This window comes from Carcharhinus amblyrhynchos, chromosome 13 (genome assembly GCF_965287045.1).
Source record: "Carcharhinus amblyrhynchos chromosome 13, sCarAmb.v2.hapA, whole genome shotgun sequence".
Taxonomy (NCBI): Eukaryota; Metazoa; Chordata; class Chondrichthyes; order Carcharhiniformes; family Carcharhinidae; genus Carcharhinus; species Carcharhinus amblyrhynchos.
In genome coordinates this window covers 31,800,669-31,813,082 of record NC_137336.1, presented here as the reverse complement: position 1 = coordinate 31,813,082, position 12,414 = coordinate 31,800,669, and the positions used below count along the sequence as shown (strand labels likewise).

Below are 12,414 nucleotides of genomic sequence, written 5' to 3'. Positions count from 1 at the left end.
ACCTGCAGGTTCCCCTCCAAGCCATTCACCATCCTGACTTGGAACAATATTACTGTTCCTTCACTCTACCCTGAGTCAAAATCCTGGAGCTCCCTCCCTAACAACACTGTGGGTCTACCTGCAACACATGCAGCAGTTCAAGAAGGCAGCTCACCACCACCTTCTCAAGGGCAGTTAAAGATGAGCAATAAAAATGCTGGCCTAGCCAGTGCCATCCATATCCCATGAAAAAAGGAAAGTCTAAATTCTGTGATGCAAAGTTTTGCTTATGTACAGTCCTGCTAGGAGAGATATATGTCTGTGAGGATTGTTGTGTGTTCAGGTAGCAGTTAGGTAATTTCAGTCCAGTAGATGTATGCTACATATTTTGGACAATGTAAGGAGTGTATTTAGGTGAGTTAGTAATATCAAAATGATGACATTTCTATTTAAAGATCCATTGTTAAGGTGAACCTAGTATGGCTAAGCTTTTAATTTAATTTTTACCAAAAGCAATTGTTGCAAAATATAGTGCAACATTTTGCTATTAAGATGGATATATCAAATTTGAGCAAAAATACATTTGTCTTGGCAGAGAAGCAAAACAACATTACAAACTCCAGTGCCGAGTCTGTGTTCATCCCTTCTGTGAATGCATCATCTAACTCTAAATCCTATCGGCAAAGTGTGCAGAGCCTGGGCTCTTGTGACATTGAGGCACCTTCAGTGAAACTGAACCGACCCAATTCTCTGTAAGTAGAGCAGCTGTTTACATTATTTCCTCTTCTGTATTTGCATCTGTTGATCATACGACAATAAGAATATCCCTTCTGTAGAGAAGCAAATGTTGCTTACAATGCTTATTTCTATATATACCAGATATGTATTCTTTTAATAGTTACACTGGTGCCTCAGACATTGCTATAACACTCATTAAGTGTCTGAAATTAAGCTATTTAAAAATAATGTGATGAGAATATCCCTGTATACTACAACAGAGAAAAAAACCTCAGGCTCAATATGGTAAAAATAACCACCTTGGCTAGGCAGATGTATTGCCTAATGTTCACAAGAATAACCCTCCTGAAAAGCTATACACAGTACACCAGGACTCACCAATAACTTCTACAGCTGTAACAAGCATTCCCTACTTTTATACATTGTTCCCTTGCAATAAAGGAGTGCCTTTCTAATTACTTGCTGTACCTGCATGCTAATCTTTTGTGATTCATGTGAGGACATTCATCCCTCTAGCATTTTTCAATCATTCTTGTTTAAATAATATTTTGTTTCCCAATTCTTCCCATCAAAATACACAACATCATATTTTCCCACAGCATGCTTCATCTGCCATTGTTTTGCCTATCCAGTTAACCTATTTATATCTCTCTACAGGCTCTTGTGTCTTCCTCCCAACTTGTTTTCCTACCTATCTTTGTATTGTTTTATCCATGACATGCAGGAAGACGTGAAAGAGAGTAAAGACAGTTGCAGCACCTGTCACGCCAAAATACTCTTATGTTAAACTTTCATCCAGCATCAAATAAAAGTGAAAGAGAGCTTTGAACCGTGAGAAACCAGTGGAGTGTGGAAGAACACAGTAGTATAGAGTTCAGCCAAAACAAGAATTGTTGAGGCTCAAAAATTGAAATTTTAATTTTTAAAAAATGGTGTTATGGAGATTTGGTTTTATTTTACTTATTGGGGCTGTCTCGTGTGAGTAACTATTGAGCTGTTGGGCAAGTTTTGTTTGATACTTTACCATTAGATTGATTTTGGCTGGTAATTGTTCAATTCGTGGTGCTAATAACTATTTTGTACATGGATTTCTTCCTGCAGTTGTGCTTTTGTGGAAGGCAGCACAAAATTTGAGTTTATTAATAAAAGATTAATATTTAAGCAGAGAGTGACCAAGTACGAAATATCTTAAGAAAATGTTAAGGGTATTAGGTAGCCAGAGAAGCTTAATCCTCAACAGGTGCTCAGCCATAAAGTTGGCCTAAATTTATATTTGCGGGATTAAAGCACTAATTCAATTGTTTGGATTTAATAAACTTTTATTGGAAGATAGCATAGGGAAAGACTGAAGCCTGTTATATGTAGAAGTTGCATGCAGAAGTACTGGATACTTTGTGTCCAGGGTGACCACAAATGTATGAAATCTCAGAGTAATTGTTCTTGAGCTCAGGGTTTCTGAGCTTGAAAGGTTTTAGGAATGCATCCAAAAGATACAGCAAGTACATAAGGAAGGAAAGCAATTCACAATTCATCAAGGTCAAAACACACAACAGTGTAAGGATAGGATCTTGATATCTGTGATGGTGACAGCAACTGTAAGCAAAATTACGGCATCATGAAATAAATAGTTGCCAAAGAGGTTTAGAAGTAATCAGAGATTTTATAGCAGAATAGACGGATACTCTTGAAGCTGAAATCCAGAGTTCTAAATGGTATGCTATCTTTTACCTAAAAGGGAAGGGATGTCATTGGTGTAAATGATTTTGGAGAGAGAAGGGGATCTGCGATAAACAAAGAAATGGATTTATGATTCTGCAAATGAATTTTCAGGGGTGAGATGATAGACTAGATAACATTAACTCAAAGATAATAATGATAAGAGTGCTCCTTGTGGTGCCCTCAAACAGGAATAACAAGATAAGGGAATTAAATACATGGCTGTAGAGAAGCTGCAGATGGGGAAGTTTCAGATTCCAGGGACATTGGAATCTGATATGGGCTACAGCTGGCCTATACAGGGTGGATGAACATCACCTGAACACCAGTAGGATTTACACTCTTGTTAAAGATTAACACAAGTTATTAAATTAATATGGTAAAGAAAGCGTAAAACAAGAAGAAATAGGAAGGACAGAAAAGCAACCTGATTAGGGGTAAAATTGGCAGAAGTGATCCATGAATACAAAAAGCTTTGAAAACAAAGCTTCAGGAGCATTAGGAGTGTTTATAACTTTGAAGGGTACGAGACGGTACCTGTAACATATGTGGCATGGGCGTGATTAGGTATTTAAACTTTTCAGTTATAGCATTTTCAGCAGAGATAGTGTGAGGAAAAGTGTAATGGTATAAAAATGGGAGATAATTTCTAACACAGACCTAAAGACATTCTAAAGCATTTAATCAAAATAAAATCCTCTTGGGAAATGTCTCAATTCTTGAAATGCAAGTCAACAGAGTGGGGAGATCTGTACAGTTTAGAAATATGTGAGAATAGAGCAATACTATTGAACGATTTTAACAATTCCAATTGGCTTAAAAATAATAGAGCGATGAACACATTTTAGAATTCAACATTCAAGTCATTAGGGGGAATTTTATGGTCTCCCACTGATGTATTTGAAGGTTGAGGGAGGGAAGTAAAATAAAACAGGTACGTAGCCCGCTGAATTCCTGTCTATCCCTGTGCTTAGCAGATAAGCCATCAGCCAACTCACCTGCCCTTACTGAGGCCTTAACTGGCTAGGTAAGGGTCTGTTTCTGCCCTGCTGCAATAATACATGTGGTTGGGGAAGGTGAACAAAAGAGGCCAATCTGCTATTCACCATCTCGGGTGAAAAGGAGAGAAGGAATGGCAGGGGAGACATCAACCTGAAACTTTTACTCTCTCTCTCTCTCTTTCTCTCTCTCTCTCCCCAATTGCTGCCTGATCTCCTAAGTATTTCAGCGTCCACAGTATTTTGCTTTTGTCAGAGGATGATAGCCTGACTGGCACATGCTGCACTTTTGCACCTATAAATTTTAGTAGAAGCCAGAGAGGGAACTGTAGAAGCTCTGACTACTATTTTTTAATCCTCCTTCAATGTGCGAATTCTGCTGAAGAACATCCACTAGCCAGTTTTATACTATAACAGGTGAAAAAGGTGAGCCTGAAACAATAGGCCAGACATTCTGATGTCAGTTTGGGTACATTATTAGGATCCATAATCTGAGATTGTATTAGTGATCTCAAAATATATGCACTAATCAAGAAAATTTATTTGTCAAAGCCTAGTTGTATTCATCAATTTCAATATTCTTATTTGAAAAAGTGATTAATTAATAAGACAACTCAAATGGAGTAATTGCATTTGTGGATTTTCAGAATGTGGTCAATGAAATATTTCATAGGAAGATTGTTATAGAAAAATGGGTATATAGTATAATAGAAAATGTAGCAAAATGGGAAATTAGTTGCAGGTAAGAAGCTAAGGTTAATAGGTATTTCCTCAAATTTGGAAAAACTAAACTCGTAATATTTTTAATTTTTATTATAAAGATTGCATTTATAAAATGCTTTGCACATGCTCAGGACATCGCAAAGTGGATTGTTACCATGTTTTTGAAGTGTAGTAACTGCAAAGAAACATAATTTCAGAAACCTATACTGCAACAAGAATCAATTCTTGTGGTAGCACTAAAAAAGATTCCTGTACAAGTTGTTCAGGAAGATAATCCAAACTAAAGACTTTTTCAATTTCCAACCTAGCATTTATTGCCAATCAATGCAAGCTATTATCCACTTTTATGGTACAGATAATTGGAATGGACTAACCAGTAATTCTGACTGGAATCTGCTCATTGAAGGAGTTTCATCAGGTCCGTTGCAGTGAAATACTGAGGAAAAAACATTCAATTTGTCATCTGCTGCAACAGCACTTAACATGAGGATGGAATCCTTATCACATCCATCATCTATATCCCCAGCTGAAGATATTAGTGTACTTTGAGGTGTTAGGAAAGTAACTAAGATTTGCTATCATTTAAAAGCATATTTTAAGGGTTTTTTTTTGTTGTCCTGTGATTTGGGTAAGCTTCAGCCAGTAGCACTCCATCTGACCATTTTGGAAAATCTAGAATATCTTTGAGAACAGACATAAACATCTGGTGTAATCATAGGATCTGATGTGAGCCAAGTATTAATGATGCACTATAACATTAATCTGTTTGCATTAAAGCCTTGCTAATGTGTAAATGAATATTTGTTGATTCTTCCCAGGGCTGTGTGGTCAAGTTATGCAACTTTATCAGCTAGATTCCGCAAAAGGTGAAAGGAGAATAATGCATAGTACAGGTTCCTTGCACGGTGTTGCAAATAACAGACATTATTTAAAAAATACAAATTGCATCCCTTTGGTGAGGGGGGAAGTGTGAAAACCCATTCACTGATTCACTGTTGTTCCTTTTAAATTATACAGCACTAATCTTGCACAGTTTGCTTCTATCAGAGTGATTTGTATTGGAAAAAGGGGAGAACAAATTCACTGTATGCTGCAGCTATTTCAGCCATTGCCATAAGTATATTATCTGATCTGTGTACTTGTGATCCAGTGAAACACTTAAACTAATGATTACTTCAAAAGCTTTATACTAGACGCTAATTTTTTCAATGCATACACCTATATTGTGTGAAATGTTATTCCAAGAAAAGCAATGCCAATAAGTAGGAAGTGCTACCAAGATAGCTTTGACATGGTTTATTCATTTCATCCTGACTACAATCTGCAAATGTAATTGCCACAAGTTTTAGATGGTTAGTCATGTTTAAGCTTACTGACTATTCCATTTTTAATCAATATGAAGACATTTCTCTGCTGCCATGGCGTGGTATGAGTGTTTCTATTTTATTTTGTATGTACCTTTCATCAATGTCAGAAGTGGTCAGCCTATTGACTTGCCAACTCAGTAATTTTGAAGTATTGAATTTGGAAATTGTGGTGTGAAGACAGGGCGGAATTTAATGAAAAAATTCTAAGTGCTGAATGAAAAATGGGAGAGTTTCAAACTTGCTTTTTGGTGAGTTTAAAACAGCAGTCTTATGGCACTTAGTCAGAAAGGAGTGCCAGGTGCAATTCATGCCATTGAGGGCTGTGGAGCTTAATTTTGCTGGTGAAGCTGGGTGCTGAGCTCTAGGGGTGCCATTGCACAGACAGGTGGAGATCTTCTGCTACCTGCCTCAATGAACATTGCGACCTGCTCAGACCTTGTAGATGGGGATCAAGGATAGACTCTTGGGGAACATCTGGGGTTGGTTTTTAAGCAGCTCATCCTGCCCATCGTGCGAGAGAGCCCGATTTCTCACCTCTCACGATCTTAGCGGCGCCAGATATTCGGCGTATTCAGCCTACTGCCCGTTCTGGTGAGAGGCTAAATAAATTATTTAAATGTATGTGAAGGTTCATTAGCGAGCCCAGGACGCAATCATCTCAGCTCACTTGCCTTTGTGGCTTTGTTGGCAAAGGTTCTTTCTGGATCACATGTGATCCCCATGAATGGGGACCAATTCTGATAGCTTCACCAGTAGAATCAGAGGCCATTGAGGTCCCCTTGGGAGGTCAGGGCAAGATTGGGGGTACCCCTTGGGCAGTGCCAGCCTGGCATCCTAGCATTGCCCAAGGGGCACCTTGGTATTGCCCACCAGGCACCTTGGCACTGCCTGTCAGGCAGTGCCAGGGCAAAGCTTGAAGGGGTGGAGCCAGACCAGGGTGGGACGATCAATTAGGGAGGGGGCCACTCTGCAGAAGATTGATGGGGGAAGGGAGGGGGCCTCGTTGCCATTCTGCATTGCGATCGGCAGGGGAGGGAGGGGGATGTGATCGGTCTGGATGGTGTGGGAAGGGGGGAATATTTCCAGGTGGTGTAGGCTCACGATTGGCCCTTGCGATAGCTGGGGAGGGCTGGGTCAAGGCCAGCTGCAGCAGTCTGTCAGCTGTCTGCTGTCTGCTGATTGCCAATGCACATGTGCAGCCACAGAGGTCTGCACATGTGCAATAGCGCCCTCTGCTGCTGCAGCAGGCTGGCTGGTGATTTAGGTCCTGCCTCCTTCCTCTACAGGTAAGGAATGGTTTAGCCTATTTTTTTCATGCACTGTGCAAAAAATCCTGGATTTGAACTTGCCCAAAGAAAGGCGAGAAACTCTCCCATTTTTCTGCCCATCCTGGACTTAGCATTTTTTTGGTAAGATCAGCACCCCCTCCCCGAGCCATCAGTACAGAAGCAAGAAAAGAAATCGTCAGAGATGATCTGGTTATGATTAGATAAGTGTGGAACCGTGATGCATTCCCATCCAGCTGGACAATGATGGACAAGCAATGGGGAGGATGGCATTATCAACCATGTCAAAGGTTGCACATAAGTCGAGAAGTACAAAGGTATATAGGTTACTTTTATTGCGATTACATGCTGTATTATTTGTGATATTGAGGGTTATTTCAGTACTGTGTCAGGGGCAGAAACCTGAATGGAGGCATTCAAACATGGAGTTCTGGGAAAGGGCTATCAGCATGTTGTTATGAAATGGTTGGCTGAGTTTCTAAAAGCTACAATTATCATGCAAGGGAGTTCTGAGTTCACAGTTCAGTTGACAGCTCAATGAGGCTATTAAAAGATTTACAGTTTTTGTAGCTTCTGAATTGAAACTTGTTTTTATCAGATATAATCGCTTGAAGAGATTTAAAGTTTTGAATGGATTTTTTGATTGGGAGTTTTTTTCATTATCAAGTCTGTAGAAGTGAGAGCTATATTGGATTGCTTGAAATTCATTTGTTATCGTTTTCACATGGCCCCCAGCGTGTATATATTGGTTGAGTGGCTATGGAGGTGGCCTGGAAGATATGAGGATCCATATTGAGTAGGTGGTGGGCATGAGTTTGCATTGAGAGTACGAGGGGCCATGGGGAAGTGGGAGGGGAGTGGAGGGTGGAAATGTGATGGATAACAGCTTCTAAACCAAAGAACTGGAGCAGGCTTTCTAATAGCACACTGAGGTACTCACTTAATCCCTCTGTTTCTGATGTCGGCATGCTTCATTCCATCCTACATCATCCTCCCTGGCATGAAAATCACATATCAGAGTACCTTTTACTGAGACAGGTCTGGCAAGTCAGGAAATTTCTCAGCCCGAGCTACCTGCCTTGGTCGCTAAAATCTGGCCCATAGTTTCAGAATAAAGGTCATCCATTTATGACTGAGATTAACAGGAATTTCTTCTTTCAAAATCTTGGATCTTTGGCATTCTCTATCCCAGGAAACTGTGGAGACTGAGTCATTGAATGTCTTCAAGGCTGAGTTAGATATAGTGTTAAACCATTAGGTGAGTCAAGGGCAATGGGGAACAGACAAGAAAGTGAAATTGAAGCCAAGATCAGATCACTCATCTTCTTATTGAATGCAGAGCAGGCTCAAGGGCCAATACGGCCTACTCTTGGTTCTATTTTTTATGCTCTGTACTTAACAAACCTTGGCTATTAAACCTGTTCTTTTCAACAGGGACATGTTAAAGCTACATATTTGTTAGGCTAAAGTATGACTTTCTTCATTTGCAAAAACAAGCATTGTAAAGTTTAAGATCTAATGGCTATGGCCTGCTAAAAATAATCCAAAAACAATATAACATATACTAAAATAGTTATGTTTTGTCATGATTATAAAGTGTCCAGTCTTGCATTTTTCATGACTGTGGCTGTTGGCATAATTGCTTGCCAATGTGAGTACATGTATTTGAAAGATTTCTCATCATTAGGATGTGAAAAAAGATTACCCACTATTTCTTATGCAGTTTCAGTAGTATCTTGCAGTGTTGGCCAAAATCAATTAAAGGAATTTGAAAAATTAACCATTCATTTTGATTCATTGCAGCCATTCATTGCATTCCGTCCAGGTTATTTCATACTTTGTAGTTGCCTTGTTATGATTGTTGCCAGTAACTGGATTCAAGACATATGTGTCATGCACATGACTATTCTTGGACATGGCTATTCTTGGAAATCAAGATTTGCTTTCTACAGTAACTCAGCCAAACACTGGTTTCCTATCACCAGTACCCTTTATTATATACCAAAGGTAAAGGCCACTCCCATGGCTTACAGTCAGGTAGTCTTCACTTTGGGATCTACCACTCCATATGGGTAAAGTTACAGGCTTACAATCACACACTGGCTGCTTCCAATTGAGTGAGCCTCTGCTCGCTCAAGAGAGTCGCGCACTCCACGAAGCCCATTGGTAGATTTATTGATGATCCCCTGTGGCCTTCATGGTCACTCAAAATCTCATAAATAGTAATGATTTATGATTTTTTAAAAAAGTTTATGATTTCATGAGCCAGGTATGAAAACTGGAATTCTATGATTGTGATATATTATTTCAAATTAAGGTTTATAAATTTTAATACCATGAAAACACCCAATGTTCATTAAGATGGCATGCTAGCCAGTAGCTGCATACAGTGAATTTTTTGTGCCTTGGGTGGGCTAACTTGGTGTGACTTGGCTCATTTGTGACATTAATCATGTAGCATACACAAGTTGCAGGCACAGGTATTGCTTCTTGTGCAAGTAAAAATCTTTCCAACATCAAAATAAATCTGATTTACTAAAATCAAGGAAATGTAATTGACTAGTATGTCTTTCTTTGTTAATGTTTACAGGTTAAACCCCAAAAGAAAACACAGTCTCAGTAGGTATGTGTATGCATTTTATCACTCATGTAGTCTGCAATCCATTAGTATTAAGTATGCTACAATAATGGCGGTAGTGTGCTGAAACCTGAGTTGCCAGTCAGCTGTGTAATGGAATGGCGTAATGTCCACAACTCTCCACAGGGTGATTTCTAGATCTCAGCCCTGTTAGTACACCTGAACAAAATCACAGTGGAGCACCTCATATTGGCTAACTGTAGAGCAAAACAGATTGAGGTTGATTTAGGATGCAAGAAGACTTCAAAAAAATGGAAGGTACAAGAAAAATCACAATATCCAAACCCAGAAATCTCCAGTTTGAGCTAAATTGTTTTGTGAATTTCTAGTTATCCTTTATATAAGTATTGCTTTAAAAACTTTAGCTTCTGTCTATTAAGTGGCAAATTTGAGCCTCTGAAAGTTTGAGCCCTGTTTGTCTTTTCCAAGTTATTTTACCCATGCATCATTAACCCTGAAGAGCTTTAATTCCATTATTATAGCATGTCATTTATTGTGTCTTATTTTTATTACCAATATACAGATGTACCTTGCATTGTCACTGTTTTCCTATATACTATAATAGCTATGGAAATGTACTAGCCACTTTGCTATGTGTGGCAAACAAAATTGTTTTCCTTCTGCCAAAAGGGTGAACTGAATTACTATTTGTTTCTTGACCTCAAAGAGGCTATTAGTCAAAGGCTAACCTTGATCAAATAGATAGGAATCTATCAAATGCAGAGTAAATCAATTTATGTTGTATCTTAGAGTATTAATGTCATGGTAATACTGATTCACTGGATGGTGAAAAATTAGGTCATATTAGTTCACTGGTTTACCAAAATGATGCTTTGCCTTTTCATCCTTTTCCTCTTCCCAGAATTTTCATTACTAAACATTTGTAAGACATGTGGCATAAGTCAGAAATTCACCATGTGAGATTTGTGTCCTACCATATGACAATGACCAGTTGCTACTTATTTTTAATATATGTTTATTGTCAATTTTAAACCTTTATAAACGCACAAAAAAAATCAAATGAACACATTTTTCAGATTTTGTATCAGTAACAACAAGCCCTTGCAGAATCCACAACATATTGAGCAAACCTTGGAAGCCTCAGGGTTAAAGATTAGGATGGCCAGTTATTTGTGTGTGGATTTCCACAAAAGACTGTCTAAGAGAAGATATTGGACTAATATTATATGTAATTGTCAGAAAGGATTCAGAGTTATTCTTTTGAAAGTTGAGTTCAATCCTAACATATTGGTAACTAATTGTTAGTTGAATTGATAGCAGATTACTTCAGCCAGTGTCTATGTAAACAGAAGATCAAATCTTTATATCAGGATCAAATTTTAAATTATTCAGCTGTTCATCTTTGAACAGGCATATATAAGTTTAATGTAATAAATTTAACTTAAACTTTATTAGATTACAATGTGAAATCTGTTTGTTTTCTGACAGGGGAGATGATGGCCTGGTGTAATTATCACTAGATTATTAATCCAGAAACCTAGCTGATGTTCTGGGGACCTGGGTACGAATCCCACCGTGGCAGATGGTGGAATTTGAATTCAGTTTAAAAAAAAATCTGGAATTAATCTATTGATGACCATGAAACCATTGCCAATTGCCGGAAAAACCTGTCTGGTTCGCTAATGTCTTTTAGAGAAGGAAACCTTCCATCCTTACTTAGATTTGGCCTAGGTGACTCCAGAGCCATAGTAGTGTGGTTGACTCTCAACTGCCCTCTGAAATGGCCTAGCAAGCCACTCAGTTTAAGGCCAACTAGGGATGGACAATAAATGCTGGCCAGCCAACAAAACTCATGTCCCACAAAGTAATAAAAAGAAGTTACTTGACAATTTTGTCTTTCAGTTAATTGATAATTGGAAATTGGAGAAATGTATTACTTTAATTACACCCTCCCCAGTTTATGTCATCATTGGATTAACCGTCAAATCCATCCAGTGCGAATTTTGTGTTCTTCCTCCTGCCAGTTTCCAAAAATATTTGCTTGTTTTCTGTCTTCCAGTTTGTTCTTCCTGTGTGCAGGTAAACTGTCAAAGCTTTGCCTTTTTCTATTTGGCACACATGCCTTATTACATGCTTATTGCTTCCTTTTTACTGTCATCAGCTCTGTTGTTGCATGAAAGCTGTTTCTTCAGTTACTCACTTTGTTCCCCTCAGCTGACACCAACATTTTCCATGTGCATAAAGCAAAAATATTGTAGATGATGGAAATTTGAAACAAAAACTAGAAGTGTTATTAATACTCAAAAAGCCAAGCAGCATCTGTGGAGAGAACAAAAGGTGACACTTAGTGTAGAGTTCCTTAGGATTGGCCTCTGTTGGATAGGACTGCTTGATTACTTCAATTTGCTTTGCTACTCTATACAAGAGTGTCCATACATGCAGGTTTAGGTCTTTATTGAGATATTGTACATTTCAATTCCAGTTTGTGTGTTCAACCACATTATACTTCACAATTCCAGTATAAGTTCAACATATCACATGCTTCATAATTATCCCTTTGATCTCCATGCGTAACATAAATCAGAGTGCATCAACAATGTATAAAAGTCATATCAGAATAATAACAGAATGCTCTTAGTCCATCTCACTTTCTTCCAATAATTTTATTATCTTAGTTATATTGATCGCTTAAGCTCCTTCCATCATTTTATTATCATAAACACGTGTATCATTTAATATACTCCAACCTATTGCATATACAGCTGAGTGATTTTTACACATTCCATCACAGTCCTTTATCTAAGAAGATATCTTTGCCTTAGGTCTACTTGCTAACTGCATTCTATGCTTAGTAGAAAGTTGTTTTAATTCAGTGTTGCTGATCCACTGACAGCGGAAGCCATTTTGTGTGAAATCTAGTTGCTACAGTATTTAAACAAAACATTGCCTTGTGTTCTCCCTGCAGACCTGCTCAGCTTGTTGTGTTTCCAACATTTTCTATTCGTGTT

At 38.3% G+C, this 12,414-nt stretch overlaps 1 protein-coding gene across 5 annotated transcripts in view; it reads left to right on the top strand.

Moving 5' to 3' along the window:
- LOC145351814 (rho GTPase-activating protein 26-like) overlaps window positions 1-12,414 on the top strand; it is a 170,651-nt gene that overhangs the window by 146,441 nt on the left and 11,796 nt on the right. For 2 of the 5 annotated variants that reach the window (XM_080201480.1, XM_080201476.1), the window contains 4 exons: window positions 575-731; window positions 4,973-5,020; window positions 9,398-9,430; window positions 11,466-11,485. In XM_080201480.1, coding sequence (XP_080057606.1) covers window positions 575-731; window positions 4,973-5,020; window positions 9,398-9,430; window positions 11,466-11,485 — 258 coding nt within the window. The remainder of the gene's footprint in view (window positions 1-574; window positions 732-4,972; window positions 5,021-9,397; window positions 9,431-11,465; window positions 11,486-12,414) is intronic. The other 3 variants (XM_080201478.1, XM_080201477.1, XM_080201479.1) reach the window with 3 other exon arrangements.